The following is a 19435-nucleotide window of genomic DNA, read 5'->3' on the forward strand; positions in this document are numbered from 1 at the left end:
TGCTCCGCAACGGGAGAGGCCACAACAGTGAGAGGCCCACATACCGCAAAAAAAAAAAAAAAAAAAGTTAAAAAAAATCCAAGAGAGTTGCAGAACAATGTGTATAGGATAGCACTAGCTGTGGGGAACAGATGCATTAAAACATTATCATCTGTTCTTATATCTGCACAATACGTATTTATATGCACGTTCATGCGTAAAAGTTCCCTGGAAGGGAAGATGTCTGTAAACTTCTAACAGTGGCTACCTGCAGGGTTGAGGGTGGGAGTTGGGAGAATGGAATAGGAATGGGAGGGAGACTTCTCACCCTCTACCACTGCATAATTTTTAAATTTGTGAACCATAGAAATGCATTACTTATTCAAAATCTAAATTAATCAATGTTAAGTTTAAAGAAAAGAGTATAAGGAAATTGGGTCAAAGGGAGAATAAAGGGGGAGAAGTCAGACAAACCCAGGGCCAAGCTCTGTGCACACCATGCACGCTGTGGGGCCCAGGCTCCGAGCTCTCCTACACCCAACGTGGAAAAGGATATGGCTTCCACAAAAAGATCACAGCCATCCCAGGTGTGGGTAGACCAGTCGTCCTGGAGAAGCACAGTTTTGTGGGTGTGGACATGGCCATGTGTCCAGTGGCCACAACAAAATCACAGGACATTGATGTCACGAGGGACTGCAGAGATAATCAGGTACATCATCATCCCTGAGAGCTGAGAACACTTGGGCCCAGGGAGGTGGAGGGGCCAGATGACATCACGCAATCAAGGAAGCACTTGGTTCCTTTTAGAACCAGCTCAGTCCATCACCCAGTCCAGTGAACCATTTAAGGAGTAACAGGGAGAAGATGCCGGTTCCACCCCAACTGACCATCTGAGGTCCAGGTGGTGTGGGCTCCCGTCTGGTCCCTGTCCTTTAGCAAGTCCTCCAATCCTTGCTCAGGACAAGAGAGCATCACTGTCGCCAGGCAGTCGGCACACTGGATGTTTCTAGAACTATGCAGCTAAGATTCTGGAGAAAATGAGTTTGTGGCTATTGCATCATTCACCTTACAGTTAATCTATTAGTCACCTGTCACCAAAATAACGGTTCCAGCTTTTAGGCTGAACATTTCTGGGAGTATTCCTTCTAGAAACAAGTTTCCCCTAGGAATTAATAAGTATTAACAAGAATTATAGCAAAAGAAGAGAAAACTAAGTACTGGGCTGGGCTGTGGGGTGTCTGATTGGCCGTGTTTTGGAAGCACCCCAGCTGTGCTGGGGAAAAAGACAAACTGTGACATGTGATTATGGGTCAGAAGGACAGAGAACCAGCACTGTTGTCAGACTCAGCTGTCCTGGCTAAGTCTTTTTAAATGGCCCAAAGTGTACTTTATTAAACATTCAAACTTTTACATTCAGAAAATGGCCCTAGAATGTCTGGACACGTTACTAATCGGTTGAGCAGAAATGCCGTCCGACGATACTGTCCCAAGGCTACTTTAGCTGTGGGCAGACAAACCGTTGTTTATAGACAGTGGATAAATAGCTCTGACAGTGTCAGCACAGAATTCACACTTGGGACGTGCAACCCAAGCAGGAAAAATTATTGGCCTTACCTCAGTGACCCATCACCAGGGCGACCATTCAGTCTTTGTGCCAATAGTTCAGGGTCTCTGGATTTACTCAGCAACAAAATGACCCCACAATATTTGCCTGTTACTTTGAAGAAAAAGATCAGAGGTGACCACTGTGATATTGATGGAGCATATTCATGAATCACAGCAGTTTTCAACCCTCCACAGACAAGAAGGTAGGTAGCATAATCTCGAACAAAGAGCCACGAACGTTAGAGCTTAGAGGACACTTTGCCCTCTTTGAGCCAAGATGAGAGTACCAACCCTGGGGCAATACACGCTCAGGAACTTTCCAAAACCACAGAGCAGGTTCCTGGCAAGCAGCTCAGACATAATAGAGACATTGTCATGGGCTGCATTGTGTCCCCCAAATTCATACGTTGATGTCTGAAGCCCTAGCACCTCACAATGTGATTGTATTTAGAGATGGGTCTTTAAAGAGGTGACTAAGGTAAAATGAGATCACAGGGTGGGCCCTAATCCAATTTGTCTGGTGTCCTTATAAGAAGAGGAGATCCGAACGCAGACACACACAGAAGGACGATCATGTGAGGACACAAGGAGAAGATGGCCGTGTACACACCAAGGAGAGAGGCCTCGGGAGGAACTAACCCCGCCCATACTTCGATCTTGGACTCAGCCCCCAGACTGTATGAGAATAAGTATCTGTTACTTAAGCTGCCCTGTCCGTGGTACCTCGCTACGGCATCCCTAGCAGACACAGTCCACACAACCCGACAGACGGTAGCTTTAAAAGCCCGTTTAGGGGGCTTCCCTGGTGGCGCAGTGGTTGAGAATCTGCCTGCTAACTCAGGGGACACGGGTTTGAGCCCTGGTCTGGGAGGATCCCACATGCCGCGGAGCAACTGGGCCCGTGAGCCACAACTACTGAGCCTGCACGTCTGGAGCCTGTGCTCCACAACAAGAGAGGCCGCGATAGTGAGAGGCCCGCGCACCGCGATGAAGAGTGGCCCCCGCTGGCCACAACTAGAGAAAGCCCTGGCACAGAAACGAAGACCCAACACAGCAAAAATAAATAAATAAGTTAATAAACTCCTACCCCCAACATCTTCTAAAAACAAAAACAAAAAAACCTATGTGTGATTTGAAAAAAAGCCCCTTTAAAAGCCAGGGAGAATTTAAATACATCTATTTCTATGGTGTAAGTTAAGCAGTAAGTGGGTCTCTGACGTTTCAGAGAAAAACAGAAATATTAAAATGCTATGTTCTTTCCTTTCTCTTCTCATCACCAACATCCCCATCGTAATCAAGGCTGTATTTCATTTGAAAGAGTAGCAAAAAAAAAAAAAAAATCAATTTTTCTCTCCAACTGTAAACTTCACAGATGTTATTTATAGATAACAAGGCTTCACGATCTGCCCCGGGGGCCGGGAGCAGGGTGCGTGAGGGCCACACCTCGCCCTCAGGAAGGGGAAACCCACCAGCATTTCCTGTGTCAACATGAGACTGCAAATCCTGAGAGCTTGCTCAGTTGACGAGGGAGATGTCAATGGTCTGAATATGGGGCTCATGTTCTTGTCTGTGTATGACCAGTGAAAGATGTCCAACGTGCTGACATCTGACGCTGTGAGAATACGAGCTGTGTAAACCTATTTGACCTGGATCCCGCTGTCGCTGACCAGGGTTCTTAGCTTCCTTAATCAATGGAAATTGATCAGAGGCCAGACAAGAAATTCAGGTCCGGCTTTGTTGGGACCCCTGCTGCCATAGGGGAGTGAGAACCCACAACAGGTTCCCTTGCTTGCCTGCTCCCTGAAGGGGGGCGAGCTAGTTCCTTATATGGGGTGAGGGTAGGGTGTGTCCAGGGGTCAGGCCGAGGGGTGACTTAGGTGGTCTGCCCACCCCTTAGGTGGTGGTGTGGGCAGGGGGCATGCGCAGTGCCCTGCTTTTGCTCCCGACACCCTGTTTCTGCTCCAGGCTCTTCAAAAGTGGCGGTTGGGTTTTTCGGTCTCTTTGTATCTTTTGGGTCCAGAATTTGACCCAACTGGGCACTCACACAGTTATGTTTAGTCCTGTACAATTTCTTTGTATTCTGTGGCTGGAGGAGAGGTGTGTCCAGGTGCAAGCCCTGCAGCAGAGGGTCCCAGGTCCCAGCAAAAGGTCCCAGGTCCCAGCCTGTCTCACCGCCAGTAGGATTTACCGCTCAAGACAGGACAGGCAACAAGATGGGAAGAGAAGGTACGACTTGCAGACAGTTTCAGAAGTGAGTTAACTACATCGAAACACCTTGTGGGCACTGAGGGTCCCGGGCGTACGGTTGTGATGGTGAAAAGCAGGTGGCCTAAGCCTGTGGGCCCCTGAGATGCAGGAGAAAGGACGCCACTCCCAGCTCAGGACCCGGTAAGGGTCTCAGGATGGAGGCCTGGGAGCCATCAGCTTTACGAGAACTGGGGGACTTGGGGCCACTGTGGGAGAGAAAGGCAAACATTTACAAATGGGCCGAATAAGTAGAAACACACCAGGTTCGTGATGGAGCAAAATGAATCCTCCCAGAGCCATTTCCAGGTTTAATGGAATTCCAGGAAAAATCCCAATGGAATCGTTTGTTGGAACTTCACTGAGTGATTGAAAAGTTTATCTGGGAGAATAAATAGGAGAGAAGAGCTGAGAACACTTTGAAAACTAAAAGTGATGAGAGGAGGTATTTACCCTACCATATATTAAAAACATGTTATAAATTTATAATATGGTACTGGCTTGAGGGAAAGAGAAAAAATAGATCCGTGGAACAGACTAGCTAACAGAGCAGGAGACCTGGTATATTAGGAGGTTCCTATCCGATGGATGCATCAGAAATAGGAAAATAAATGGGTGTAAAATAAAAGGTATTCTGTATGACCTCACAGAACACACTGATATCAATTTAATTCTGAGTCAAGAATTAAACGGAAAAAGAAAATCATTTTAAAATAGAAGGCAGTTTAAATGACTGTATTTCTGATTTCTGGACTGGGGTGAGCTTTGAAAGCAGAGAAGCAGTGGAATGGATTTTAGGGTGACACTTAACAGATGTGTCTTTAATACTGATTATTAAATGCTTAAAATGTAAGCCTTCTGTATGTTAAAAATCATAAAGAATACTACAATTTAAAGAGCAAGATGAGAACATGCTTTTCAGAAAACAGTAATAGAGATGATGTTCCCTTACCAGTCACTCACGTGAGCTGACTGTCTGCCTCCTTCTCTTCCCCCGGAAACCGAAGGCCCAGGCATCCCTGGACACTCTGCCCACCAGTTGATTTGTGTCTGATTTTTTCATTTAACCCAGAGGCCACCTACTGCATTCCTCACTCCTATCCACCGGGACAGGTGAACGTCGGAAGAGTGCCCACCAGCTCTGGTCACCTGCAGCCTCTGGGCCCACGTGCCCTTCTCCCCACAGCACACTGTGATGCTAGGTCCAAACTCCTAGCCAAGGCCACCTGTTCATGGCGCGTTGCATCCCATCCCTCCTGGGCATCCCATGCCCTCCAAGGGCATCACGCCAGCATCATCTGTCATCCCAAGGCCCTCCCCAATGGCTCCCACCAGCAAACAAACATGCTGTTATCTTAAAAACAAAACCAAGCACAAGCTCTCTTTTTTTCCCATTTCCCTCTCTAGCTACTGTCCATTTCTCTCCTCTGATTGTATGTATCTTTTTCACTCAGCCTTGTTTGAAACTAGTCCACATGCTATAAAGCAGACCACAGGCCTCGTGAGGACAGCTTCGGTATAACTAGTCCTCCTTCTACGACCACCAGGACAGGTGTTCAGATCCCATGGGAAAGGGAACCAGAGGTGCTTGTAAATTGTTTTTAACTAGAGTTTACAAAGATGGCCTTTCGCTTTCTGAAAGGAATTTCCCCTGGGAACCTGGCCATTTCTTTCTCTTGGAGGATTTCCATGACCGTCGGCTCTTAGCTCTTCATTCTCACTCCTCCTCGGGCCCCTCCCCTGTTCCTCACCTCGGCACCAGCACCCACTCACCTTCTGGAGTTCTCACAGCTCTGGGGTGCCATGACCTTTGCCCTCAGTGGTCCTCAGAGCTCCCAAACGGCTGCCCACCCGGGGCACCTTTCTTGATCCCCTAGACGAGCAGCAGTGTCTTCTCCGCCTGCAACTGCTCGGGCACCGTGGTCACCCACCCGCCTACTAATGCATCTGTGCCTTTCCTGTGTGTTGCCATGGCGTTTAATGTGTCTATTCTGCTCCCTTATCCCTGTTCCCAACCACGAGCATCTTCACACCTTTGGTTATTTTAGAAGGCGATTCTTAGAGGATGATGCACTGGTTTGCTCGGGCCTCATAACAAGATACCACAGACATGGTGACTTAAACAGCAGGTGTCCCTTCTCTTGCAGCCCTGCAGGCTGGAAGTGCAAGCTCAAGTTGGTCCCTCCTGAGGCCTCTCTCCTGGGTGTGTAGATGGCCGCCTCCTCCCAGTGTCCCCACATTGTCATCCCTGTGTCCTGATCTCCTCTTTTCAAAAGGACCCAGTCAGATTGAATTAGCACCCACCCTAGTGACCTCATTTTACCTTCATCAGCTCTTTAAAGGTCTTACCTCCAAATAGGGCCCCATTCGGAGGTCCTGGGGGTCAGGACTATACATTTGAGGGCGCCCAGTTCAGTCTGTAACAGGTGGTGACGGAGAACATGAACCACCACCACTGGCTCAGGAGCTGCCATGTGCTGGCCACTGAGCCGTTTTGAACCATTCTTTCGTTTCATCCTCACGATGACCCAACCCACCCGTCGTGTCGCATGCATACTGTCCACCATGTGATGACAGGATGCTTCCCAGGGTCATCGTGACACTGATCTCTTTCCTCTCCCACAGGACGTACACCTTCAGTGTCGCCTCAGACCTGAGCTCCGGGAAGGACGGTGAAGCCAGCAGCAGGCGGAACGGGGAGCCTCAGCCTCCAGCCATGTCCCGGAGCATCAGCAACCTGCAGTCCCTACAGGTGACAGGGCCCTGATGTCAAATGAGCCACTCACAGCCCCACTCTGTGTCAACTCCGGGTAGACTCAGCTTCTCAGGGGCAGCTTTCATTCAGACACTGCTGCCCTGAGCTCAGACCCAGGTGGGCCAGCAAGGGGCCCATCTCTCTGCTACCAGGTCCCCCTACTCCGTCCACCCCGGGCAGAGGGTGACCCCCGCACACACGCACACACTGTGAGCCTGACCAGTGTCATCATGGCACTAGGTCACAGGGCAGGAAAGGGGCAGGGACCCAGCCCTCCTGGGGGGCCACACTCTCACCCTAACTCGGCCATCGGCCAGCTGGCTCCTTTCCCAAGAGCCCACCGGCCCCCAGAGCTTGCCTCCAGCTCAGACAAGAGCTGAGCGCAGGGCAGGGGACACTGGGACCCTGGGAGGACAATGGGTGACCTCTTTAGCAGGGCCTTTAGGGGGTGAACAGCCTGAGTGGAGGAGCTGCAGACTCGGGGCCAGAGGCCTGCCAGCCCCAGACCGATGAAAATGGGGCCCCTCGCCCCGGACTCTCTGGGAATGAGGGGAGCCGGCCTGGACTGGGGCCACGGGCTCCCTGAGGCTGAGCCCCCCTTTCCAGACTGAAGGAGGGGAGGAGCCGGCTTGCAACGCTCAGCCCCGAGCTCGGCCTCTGTCTGAACGCTGGTGCTTTAAATGGGCGAGAACCTGACACCCGCCCCGATAACACAACCCTCCCCCGGCCTGAGGTCACTCCATCCAGGTAGTGAGAAAGGAAAACTGGCCATAGTTTTGCTATGGTGGCCTAGTGGGCTGAAAAACAGCTCCAAAGAGGTAAGGTCCCAATTCCTACCACCTATTAGGAGGAAAATGGTCTTTGCATGTGCGACTGAGATAAGGATCTTGATGGGGAGATTATCCTGCATTATCCTGCAGGCCCTAAACCTAATCACAGGAAACAGGGGATGTGAGGCTCATAGACAAGGAGACAAGGCACTCAGGGAGAAGCCACGTGACCTCGGGGCAGAGACTGGAGCCACACGGCCACACGTCAAGGATGCCGGGGCCACCGGGAGCCTCCCCTAGAGCCTCTGAGGGGGCTGGACCTGTGACACCTTGATGCTGGACTTCCGGCCTTCAGAACTGGAAGAGAATGAGCTTCCTTTGTTTTCAGGCCCCGCAGTTGGCGCTTTGTTACAGCAGTCCCAGGAAAGGCATCCAGCGCCTTCTGTCAAAAGATCTGATGCAGCCCTGCTGTTGTGTGGACCCAGGGCTTAGTCCATTCCATTCCCCACGGACCTTTCACTTTCTCATAATATTCCTGATGCAAAGCTCTGCATTTCAAAGTTCAACTCCTCCATGCTCTTCCAGGGAAGAAAATGCCCCCAATCCAAAACCTCAGCCCAAGGTAGTGATGGTGCTTTGAGACCATCAGTGAGCAGGTCCAGGTTGGCAGCACGTGTGTGTCCTGTGACCTACTCGGAAGATCCGTCCTCGGCAGGGGAAATGGAATAGAAAAGGGGTCCTGGTGTCAGTGCAGGCAATCCCACAGCCATACTTCAAAATGTAAGACAGCAACAGGACTTCCCTGGCGGCACAGTGGCTGGGACTCCGTGCTCCAAATGCAGGGGGCTCAGGTTCGATCCTCGGTCAGGGAACTAGATCCCATTTGCGTGCCACAACTAAGGAGCCCACGTGCCGCAACTAAGAAGCCCACCTGCTGCAACTAAGACCCAGTGTAACCAAATAAATAATTTTTTAAAAAGTGTAAGACAGCAAGATGACCTTCCCCTTGGAGCTGCCGGAGGTCGGTGTTTGCATCCTGAACCAAACATCGGCGCCCTCCACCACAGTATTCGCTTCACCTTGACCATGTGCCCATGTTGAAGACTCGGCCCCAAGGCCCTGAGAAACTACATATGGAGACTTTGACCGTCCCATTGGCTCACAAACACCACATTTCATGCCCCCGTCAGAACGTAGTCAGGTCCACTGGGAAGAGCACTGTGCGTCAAGCAGCTGGAGATTCCGCATCCCCCCGGGGTGGGTGGGCCCCGTGAGGGGTTGGGAGGGTCTGGCTGGGGCTGCCCATGGTGCCGGACCCAAGAGTGCTTGTGAGGCAGGTGCAGTTTGCCCGAGACCCTACTTTCTGGTGTCTGCCCTCCTCAGCAATTCCCAACCACTTTCCAACATGCGGGGACTCTGCTGGGGCCCCTCCTCCTTCTTGATGAACTTGAAGAAGTGCTGGGGGAGCAGCCAGAGGTGCAGACCCTCAAGGCCCCACCCCTGTCGGCAGAATCAATCCCAAGGGCGTGGTCAGTAGCACTGGCTACGTTTCAAATGAACGCTGTGTCTCTCAGGGTGTCTACCTGTGAAAAATACCTACATTTTCCTCTCCAGGATTTGGGGGAAACCAGAGCGTGATTCTGGGTCTGGTGATCGGAGTTCACACCAAGGAGGGCCACATCTCGTCACCTCTTCCTCACCTCACTCAATAGCAAAGATACAGGGACTTCCCTGGCGGTCCAGTGGTTAAGACTCCACACTTCCAATGCAGGGGGCAAGAGTTCGATCCCTGGTCGGGGAACTAAGATCCCGCAAGCTGCTCAGAGCAGCCAAAAGAAAAAAAATAGCAGATACAAAAATATCAGCTCTCTCATTTTCACCCCGAAGCCCACCTGCAGAGGCCAGAGATGGGGAGGGAGAGAAAGGGTCCACCTGAGGAAAAGGAGCGGTCAGGGCAAAGCAGACCTCTGGCTGCAGCTATCTCCTGTCCGGATGCCCTCCCCCTTCTGACCGTCCCTGATGACCTTGGCCTGACCATCCCCAGTGATCTTTGCCCGTCCATCCCTGGTGACCTTGGCTCCAGGCATGACCAAGTCCCATGTCTTCCCTGGAGTCCCCCCAGCCCACCTCCTGTGGCAGGCACTGTCAGCTCTGCCCCTCGTCCTCTGCCATCTGTGACTCATCTTTCCACGTTGGTCCAGAGGCCCCAGTGAGATCTGAGGCCTCCTAAGTGGGGCACCTGTGGACGACACCTTGTGTCCCAGCATCTGGCACGCGTGCCGCCGGACACTGACGGCACGAGTCCCCAGAGGCAGCGGGCCTGCGCTGATGCGGAATTTCCCATCCTGCTCCAGGGTCGAGTCCCGCGAACGGTCTGGGCCTGGCGCTGGGCAACACCGCCCCTGCCCCCGGGGCTGGGAGGCGAGCGCCTTCAGGGTCCCGGCCCAGCCTCAGGGCTTCCCTCGAGAGGTTCTGTGTCATCTCTGGGGCTCCCGGGGGAGGCCTGTGCCCCGCACAGCTGTCCTGGTGGCTCCACGTCGGCTCCGCCCTCAACCTCTGCAGGTCACTCACTGCTCTGGCCATCTTGGCTCTCCCTCATCCTCTCCGTCTTTTTTGCAGAAAATGTGCTCAGGCTTCCTCTAGAGGTCAACCTCTCCCTCCGACATAGCACAGCGAGGAGAAGGGCCAGCCCCAGCTCCCCTGAGGAACCCCCCAGCCACCCCGCACATAGAGGCCCCCTCCTCAAAGACCCCCCATGCCACGGCCTGGAATGCAGCCCTTGGGTTAATTCACCGAAGCACTGACCTCCCCAAGAGCAAAGGTGGACGTGAGCCCTGCGGTTTTGAGGCCCAAAGGCCGTCTGAGCCCCTGCCCAAAGCAAAGGGGGAGAGCTCCAGAGAGCTCTGCTGTTTCCACGGCTGGACCCGGCTAACCTCCGGTCGATGCCTTTCTCTCCCCAAAATAAAAAAGTAAAATAAAGTGCTGTTTTCCCCTAACACTCAGCCAAACAGAAGAACGCCAGCTATGGGAAAGAGGGACCAGCAAGAAAGGAGAAAGAAGGGTAGAGGCAGGGCTTCTCCCCTGGGTGCCCGGAGCTGAACACATGCCCTGGCGCCCTGGAGAACAGGGTGAACCACATTTAAGCAGAGAACCACATATAACACACCAACACTGGGGTGGTCCCAGAGGCCCCCTCGGAAGAAAAGGAGTGCCAGCAACAGAGGAGACTAGGATGGATGGATGGATAGTTAAATGATAGATAGATTAGATAGATAGATAGGTAGATAAATAGATAGATAGATAGATGATTGATAGATAGATAGGTAGATAGATGGTGGATAGATAGATGATTGATAAATAGTAGATAATAGATAGATACATTTTATAGATATAGATATAGATATACACACACACAGATGGTCCCCAGTGTACAATGGTTCGACTTACAGTTGTTTAACTTTACGATGGTGCAAAAGCAATATGCATTCAGTAGAATTTTGAATACTTGAATTTTGAATTTTCCCAGACTAGTGACATGTGGTCCAATCCTCTCTCTGATGTTGGGCAGATATCAAATGATATTAAATGCATTTTTTACTTAAGATATTTTCAATTTATGATGGGTTTATTGGGATGTAACCCCATCCTATGTTGAGGAAGATTTGTACATATCTACATAGTATATACATATATCTATTATATATATCTATTATATATAATATATATTATGTAATCTATAATATCATAATAGATAGTATATTATAAAAATACATTATGATAGATATAATATAGTATATTATAAAGATTATAAGTATCTTATATAATTGAATTACAATTACATATCATATTATAATGTAATAAATGTATATATTATTATATTTAGATAGATTCAGATCATTTCCTAAGAAGTCACTATGGAAGGGTGAATATTTGTGTCCCCCACCAAATTCCTAGGTTGAAATCTTGTTGATCAATGTGATGGTGTTTGGAGGTGGGGCTTAGGTCATGTGGGTGGAGCTCTCATGAAAGGGGTTAGTGACCTTATGGAAAAGACCCTAGAGAGCTCCCTTACTCTCCACCGTGTGAGGACGCAGTGAGATGTTAGCCCAAAAGAGGGCCCTCACCTAACTGTGCTGGTGCCTGATCTCTGGCACCCTGAGACTTCCAGCCCCCGGAACCCTGAGACACAAGTTTCTGTTGTTTATAAGCCACCCAGGGTATTTTATTACAGCAGCCTGAAGGGACCAAGACAAGGGATAAGAACTTGGAAAAGAGAGACGGTAGACAGTTGATGTGCCATGATGTGGGTCATTCATTCCACTTGCTTTTCATTTCCTATGTGTGCTATAGTGCCCAGAAAATGAAAAGTTGCAAGAAATTAGAGATCACCTGAAATTCTTAGCCCCTTCTCATCATAATGGTCCTGGTAAAACGGGCTGTAGCTACTGAGCAAGGAAGGAAGAGACGTGGTGTCCAGGCCACCACTGGATGAGAGGGAGAAGCTGCTGGAACAAGTCTCATAAAGTGGATGTTAACTCTCACGTGCCTTTCTTTCCACCATTCCAGGCCAGCATAGTGAAGAAAAGCATCCTGGTGGTGCGCCATGGGGAGAGAGTGGACCAGATCTTCGGGAAGTCCTGGGTGCAGCAGTGTTCCACTCCCGACGGTAGGTGCAGTCCTTGCAGAATCCAGACGCAGGAATTAGACGGAGCTAACAGATGAGATCACGTCTCAGTTTTCTTAGCCAGAGCCCCTGGGGCACCATTCTTCAGAATGACCATGCATAGACTGTTCATGTGGGATGGACACACGCTCCATCTCTCTCCACAGGCATTACATGTGTGCATGTGAGCGTGTATGCATCTGTAAGTATCTTACCTCAAACGCTTTGGGGAAGATGGAGGAATGGTTTTCAATAGTAAGCAAGTCTGCTGGAGTGACACGTGGACAGCCCTGTGTGTCCTGGCAGCAAACACATGGCATTTGGTTAGTGGGTACGGCACTGCCTTGAGAGCAAGTCACTCTGACTGCAGTCACTGACCCTCAGCTGCTGGCACATACCCCAAATTGCAATCTCACAGCTGCATCTTTCTGAGATCATCTTCCCTGCGGTGGTCGCTTCCCTACAATGTTTGGCCATGCTATACTCAACTGAAGGGCATATTTTTTAACGTATTGGGTGCTTACCCCAACTTCACCTCTCTGGATGCCAAGAACTGAGAACAGGGCTTGTAAATACAAAATACCCACAGTCTCTGTACTGATCCACAATTGTATCACACACACCCCCTAATGGAAAATCCAGAGTGCCACTATTTCTGAGCCATGGATAATTATATAAATGAAAGTATTGAATGAACCTAGTGATAAAATCCATTCACAGTGGCTGGACTTGTTGAACCCTTGGGGATCCCTCCAGGAGCCCAACAGGCCAAGAAAGGGGGAAGTGAACAGGGGAAGCATTGGCAGATGACCTGAATGCACAAGAAAATTCCTGAGCAAATGACATCATGACTACACCTATCTCCAAGAACCCATAGAACTAATGCAACACGTGTCTCTACAAAACAAGACCGAGTAGAGGCACACAGGCTCAAGGAAGAAATAGGTGGCTCTGAAGATGCATTGACATTCAAACAAAGAATTATAAGACACTTCTTGCAATAAAACAATTACTGAAACTACAGACTGAAATGGCACACATGTCAATATGTATATGATGGTGGTGGTGGTGTGAGAACTAGACCAAGCAACCACCATCAAAAAGAGTGACTGGACTTCATAAAAAGAGGGAAAAGATTTGGTCATCTACACAAAAGATCAAGTCACTTATAAGGGAAAATATTTTAAAGGCACTGGAAATTCCCAGCTTAGAGGAAACTGCCGATGGATCTTTTTACCAGGTAAGGAAGCCCTGGTAAAGCGCATTGTGACAGTCTACTTGGTCTGAATTCTGCAAGTTGCAGTGTTTGATTAACTACAATGACGGGTATCTGGGGACACTGCTGGCCTCCCCTTGCATTCCAGCGTCCCTCCTGGTTTCTGCTCACTTCTGGACGAAGGACCCACACCCTCTATGGCCCCTCACTTCCTAGCGGAACTGGCCCAGGGCACCCCTATTCGCTCAGACTGTACTCCCGTCAGAACCCAACCACCCCCCAGGTCCTCGGCTTCTTCTGAGCTCCGCCCTCTTCCTCCCAAAGTGATCACAGATAAAGCATCAGTGAGGGCAAAAGACCTCAGTGGAGTAGTTTCACATTTGGGGATGACAGATGCCCTTGAGAATATGACACAAGTGACGGACCTTCACTTTGAATGAAAAACAAATACCAGCTTTCCCTGCGGGCACACCTAACACTGGCATTTAATAAAGGTCTGTAAAGCTTACGGTTCAAACAAAGTCTCTGCCGGTGGAAATTCCAGGGAGGCAGCTTCCAGAAAAATCTTACATGGAACCTAAAAACACAAGGCATGCAAATAGCTGCCGCCTGCCTCCCCTTGGTAAACTGCTGGGAGGCTGGGGTGGCGTGTTCAGGAGCAAATGACAGGCCAGCCATGTGACGTATGGCAGGTCTCAGGAGAGGCAGGTTGGCTGCTAGAATCTGTTGTAGCCAGGAGGTTTGGGGGCCGCTTGGGAGGATGAGAGGGCTTGGTGTGGTGTGGTATGATTATCCATTTATCCGCAGGGATAATTGGATAATCTGAGGATGAGATCAGACCTGACCCTATTGGCCACTACCTCTGAGTCAGGCTCCTGGCTCCAAGCATTATCTTGCTGATTCGTTCAGGCAACTCTCTTGTTTCCCGATTTTTATCGATAAGGGAGATTAGTCAGTTGCCTCTACACACACAGCTAGTAACTGGTGGTGCCAGGATTTGCACCAGATCGTCCAATCTTTGAACCCAAGGTCAAACTCAAAGTGAACCAAGGTGCTCTGAGCCTCTGAATGGGTGGGGGAGGGGGGATTCCCAGTGGAGCCCCCTGATGTCCAGTCCTGCTTCAAGCAGCTGACTAATAATACACAATGCAGGACGCTCTCCCGCCATCTGTATTCTGTCCCGTAGGCAACGGGACATCTTCAAGCTATGGGGACGGGTTGAGTTTCATCTCATTAATTAATACCAATTTGAGATCCTTATCGAGTTAAGCTAAATCAGTCTCGGTTCTGAATCAGGAAAATTGTATGAATGACTTCGGGGCGGGGGGTTGAGAGGACAAAGAAGATCTCATGGTTCCTATGGCTGAAACATACGTTTTCTGTGTTTGAGGGAATGGGTGGTGAGAGTAGGACTTCCTCCTGGAATTGAATCCACATCATGGAGCATGCTCAAGAAAAAACACAGTTGACCACAGTGTAAATAATTACCATGCTTCAAATGTGGGTCTTGATCTTAAGAGTTTAGTGGGACAAATATGCACTAACTCAGTGGAACTGAGCATCTGATACTTATTTATGCTTTAGGGAAATACTACCGGCCAGACCTGAACTTCCCTCGCAGTCTGCCCAGACGGAGCCGCGGTATCAAAGACTTTGAAAACGATCCACCTTTATCGTCCTGTGGAATTTTCCAGTCCAGAATGGCAGGTATGTTTGAGGATCATTCTAGTAGGAATAGTAACAATGTTTGTAGGTGATTATCACTCACGTGTATTGAGCCCTTGCTATGTGCCCTTTGAGGTCAGATCTCCCCTTTATATAAGGGCACCAGGCCTCATAATTTGCTTGTCTTAACTTGGTCACCTCTATAAAGACCCTACATTCAAAGAAGGTCACACTGTGAGGCATGGGGTTAGGACTCCAACATATGAATTTAGGGAACAGAAATCAGCCCATCACAACATCCACAGAAACCTCACTGGTGTTGGTACCGTGCAGATTTTGTACTGAAGAGATCTCCTTCTTTCCCAAAGACCAGGTCCTCTAATTTTGCAAGAAGAAATGTGATTTACAGGCTTGTCTTTCCATGAGCCCCAGGGGGCTTGAATTTCCATTACTGCAGATGACCATGAACTTGAAACAGCACCCACTTGATGCTCACAGTTCTGTGGGTCAGAAACACAAACACAGCATGGCTGAGTTCTCTGTTCAGGGTCTGAACTCTGATATCAAGCTGCTGGCTGGGCTGACTTCCCACCTGCAGCCTTCTGGAGGCAGTTCCACATTCATTGGGCTGGTGGGAGAATTCAGTTCCTTGTGGTTGTAGGACTGAAGTCCTCACTTCCTTGCCTGGTGCCAGCACAGGGCCTGCTGGATTCCTAGAGCCCACCCACCTTCCTTGAAACATGGCCCCCTCCATCCTGGAAGCCAACATTAGAGAATTTATTGCATGTCAAATCCCTCTACCTTTGGTTTTAAAAAATTTTTTATTAAAGTGTAGTTGATTTACAATATCATATAAGTTTCAGGTGTACAGCAAAGTGGTTCAGTTTTAGTTAGATGGATAGATAGATAGATGTTCTTTATCAGATTCTTTTCCCTTATAGGTTATTACAAAATATTGAGTCTAGTTCCCTGTGCTATGAAGAAGGACCTTGTTGGTTGTCTATTTTATACATAGTAGTGTGTATATGTTATCTGACTTCTTTTCCGTGACTGGCTGGAGAAATCTCTGCTTTTAATGGGCTCACCTGAATGGGTCTGGCCCACCTGCAATAATCTCCCTTCTGCCTTATAACATAACCTGGTCACAGGGGCGCTAACTCACTGTATTCACAGCTTCCACCCACGCACCAGGGGATTATAGAGGGTGTGTATACGGGGTGGTGGTGGGGATTCTTGGGGCCTCTTAAGACCCTGCCTGCCACGGGTAGTAAGCCACCTGTTGGAGTTGCCACCATGGGTAGCTACAGTTATGAAGAGGGCACTTCTCCACCTGCTGTCTTCCAGGGGAAGCTCTGCTGGACAGTGGCATCAGGATCACCTCCGTCTTCACCTCCCCAGCCCTCCGCTGTGTGCAGACAGCCAAACACATCCTGGAAGGTCAGTGAGAACTGCAGCTAGTTTCTCGTGTGACCTTGACCTCATGACGCCTCTCCTGGGGGAGAGGACAGTGAACAGAGGTGAGACTGGGGTGGGTGACCATGAATGGCCACACAAAGTCACAAGACAGTTGTGAACCGGCCCTCGAGAACTGTTAGGAGGCACTGAGCCAGTTAGCACTTCTGGAAGGTCAGGACTGTACTTCGCCTTTGGCCTGCTTCTGCCATGTGTTTTTTAAAAAGCTGGGGGCGAGGGTGTTCCCAGAGGGTTGAGAACTGCTGTGGTCCCTTCTCAAGTCCAAAATGCAGGACTCCCTGGGCAAGGGAATCGGCTCCTGGGAACTGTTCAGCATCATCAAGAGCTGCTGTGTGGGGCTTCCCTGGTGGCGCGGTGGTTGAGAGTCTGCCTGCCGATGCAGGGGACACGGGTTCGAGCCCCGGTCCGGGAGGATCCCACATGCCGTGGAGCAGCTGGGCCCATGAGCCATGGCCTCTGAGCCTGCGCGTCCGGAGCCTGTGCTCCGCAGCGGGAGAGGCCAGAGCAGTGAGAGGCCCGCGTACCGCAAAAAAAAAAAAAAAAAAAAAAAAAGAAAAGCTGCTGTGTGATGGGAAGCCAGTGGCAGACCCTTCTGAACGAGCGTCCACCTACGGGAAGAAGCAAGTTCCTGCCAGAGATGGGCAGCCTGCCCTGGGGGTCTTGGTTCTGCCCCTCCCAGTGTGGGGAAGGGGACACAAGACCTAGGTCACCATGCACGCACAGCCGGTCCTCCACAGTGATGGGACTGAGGGCAGAGCGTGTGGACACGGGTGCAGCAGGTGGGCCCATGTGGAGGAGGGGGCTTGCCTCTGCTTTCTCAGAGACACAGGAAGTCAGGTCACCAGGTGAGCATGAGAAAGGGGAGCACTGGATGTGTGACATGCTTACTGGGGAGGGGGGCCAGGACAGGGATGGGGAAGTGCAAGGTGACCATTGGGCAGCACAAAGGCCACTTGAGGTCATGGGCACGGCCTTACACAGAGACCCATCAGCTGGGCTGGGGCCACCCCCAGGCGTGGGCCAGGAGGAGCGGAAGGAACTGGGGCTATAACCCCAGACACGTTTGAGAAGTAAGTATGATGAAGTAAGAAAGGGTGCGAGGTGCACGAGGGAGGGCTGTGGAGATTGAGTGGAGATTTTAAGCTGTGTAAGGTAGGGAGTTAGGGGCTGGGGGAGGCCAATGATACCAAGAAAAGAGTCAGCTCCGTGGAGTGAAATCCCAGGCGGTGGCTGGAGGGTTGGAATCAGACACGTGGGACAGGAGGCTGCAGAGAAAGGAAGGCTGGCTGGAGATAGAGAAGAGGATGGCACTGAGCTTAGAGGGGGTTGCAGCTGCTGGGAATGACCTACCAGATCAAGGTCAGGGAGGAAGGACATCAGTGGAGGAGGGTGACAAAGAGCAAAGAGGCTACTGCTGCACAAGCCATCCTGCAGATAACGGCATCGTGCCTGGAGAGGTGTCAGAAAGAGGGCAGCGAGCAGACCTTCACGGGAGGAGCTGTTGAAATGATGGCGGGTCTGCCAGCCCGAGCACCTCCCCAGCATCTCCTCCATGTAGATCAGAGAAGCTCTTACAAAGCACCTTCCCTATTCTGCCATGCAGCTGGGAATCCCTCCCAGGGATGGACCTGATCCTTGCACAGGACCCGTGTGGGCCCGTGGCCAATCCAGTCCTTTCCTACCTTCTCATTAACGTGCTGCTTCTTGATCCACTCGCTATGTTGTGAGGGTAGAAACCCATTTCATCACCGTCCGCTTTCCACACATTTAAAACTCGGAGGTCGTCTCTGTGCATCGTCAGCCCTGCAGACGTCCTCTGTTTGTCATTTCTCATCCGAGCGTGACAGGGGACCCTGGACTCCCCCGCACGGTTTCTCGAGAAACGCCCATGGTTTCTCCCGCTGTTGAGATTTGCACGTTCATTGCTTTGCTTCCCTGCAGCTCTGGGCTCTGGACCCATGGAGCCGAGGGCAGGTTAAAGCACAATGTCAGCTGCTAAACAAACCCGGGAGGGGCCCAGGACCCCACCGTGTTTGCTCTGTTTCCGTTTGATAACTCTTAATAAATAGGACAGAAGAAAGCAAAATAGATATGAAGTCATTTTATCCCCGGATAGCTTAGGATCAATATATGTGTAATTAATTCAACAACTATAGCGATCAGATGTGAAGAAAGTAAGAAACACGCACAAATACAGGATAAAAGGTGACAGGCACATCCCTGATTCTCCTGTGCCCCCCACCCGCCTTTAAACCCGCCATTTAATTGAGCCTATTTTGTTTTAACCCATCCGAGAGGCTGATACTTTTCCACTAACCTAAAAAAACACTTGAATTTCCATCTGAGGCTGGCAGCCCACAGGTGAGCGGGGGTGACACCTGCAGATTGCCTGTGTCCAGCCAGGCCAGCACGTGGATGTCTCTGACGGTGACGTCCTCCAAGTCTCCAGGCCCTTTCCTAGTGATGCTCTCAGGCTCCCTTTCCCCACCCAGCCTCCCAGCCATGGTCACAACATATGAAAAAAAAGATAAGGAATATTCTTTTGGCCTTAAATGAATATAACTGAGAGCTTCAAACACATTTTTCGTAACTTTATCCCCTTTTTCTTATCATTCATGTTTCCTCATTATGAACGTATCTGTTCCAATTTCTCTGACTTCTGTGATGTGGATCTCTTGCATTTCAAATAACAGCTCCCCAAAATGTTTTCTGACAATGACCATGTCAATGTCTTTAACATGATCTCTCACTGACTTTTACTCTATATGCAGATGAGGAGGAGGAGAAAGTCAGTTTAAAGAGCATAAATTCATAAATCCTGTGTTAATCCAGAAAAGCAGGATGCCCGGCCTTCCTCATATGTCCTCAAACATGACCATCCTGTTTTCCAGAATGCTAAGCTTTATCTCACCACCATGTCAGTGAATGTCCAGATGGACCATTTCCCAAAGTGTGACCCGCAGAACAGGAAGAGGGCCCAGCGCCACTTGGGACGCTCTCCAGACTCTTTATTTTTTTATATTTTTTTATTTTGTAGAGTATTATTTTTCTTTCTTTTTTCAATT

At 50.0% G+C, this 19435-nt stretch overlaps 1 protein-coding gene across 3 annotated transcripts in view; it reads left to right on the plus strand.

The window, feature by feature from the left end:
* UBASH3A (ubiquitin associated and SH3 domain containing A) overlaps positions 1-19435 on the plus strand; it is a gene marked incomplete at its 3' end in the record, with an annotated part of 41612 nt that overhangs the window by 13938 nt on the left and 8239 nt on the right. For all 3 annotated transcript variants that reach the window (XM_082625385.1, XM_082625386.1, XM_082625384.1), the window contains exons 7-10: positions 6454-6580; positions 11920-12019; positions 14817-14939; positions 16242-16334. In XM_082625385.1, coding sequence (XP_082481511.1) covers positions 6454-6580; positions 11920-12019; positions 14817-14939; positions 16242-16334 — 443 coding nt within the window. The remainder of the gene's footprint in view (positions 1-6453; positions 6581-11919; positions 12020-14816; positions 14940-16241; positions 16335-19435) is intronic.

The sequence above is a fragment of the Mesoplodon mirus genome (genome assembly GCF_964341445.2).
Source record: "Mesoplodon mirus genome assembly, chromosome: 6".
Taxonomy (NCBI): Eukaryota; Metazoa; Chordata; class Mammalia; order Artiodactyla; family Ziphiidae; genus Mesoplodon; species Mesoplodon mirus.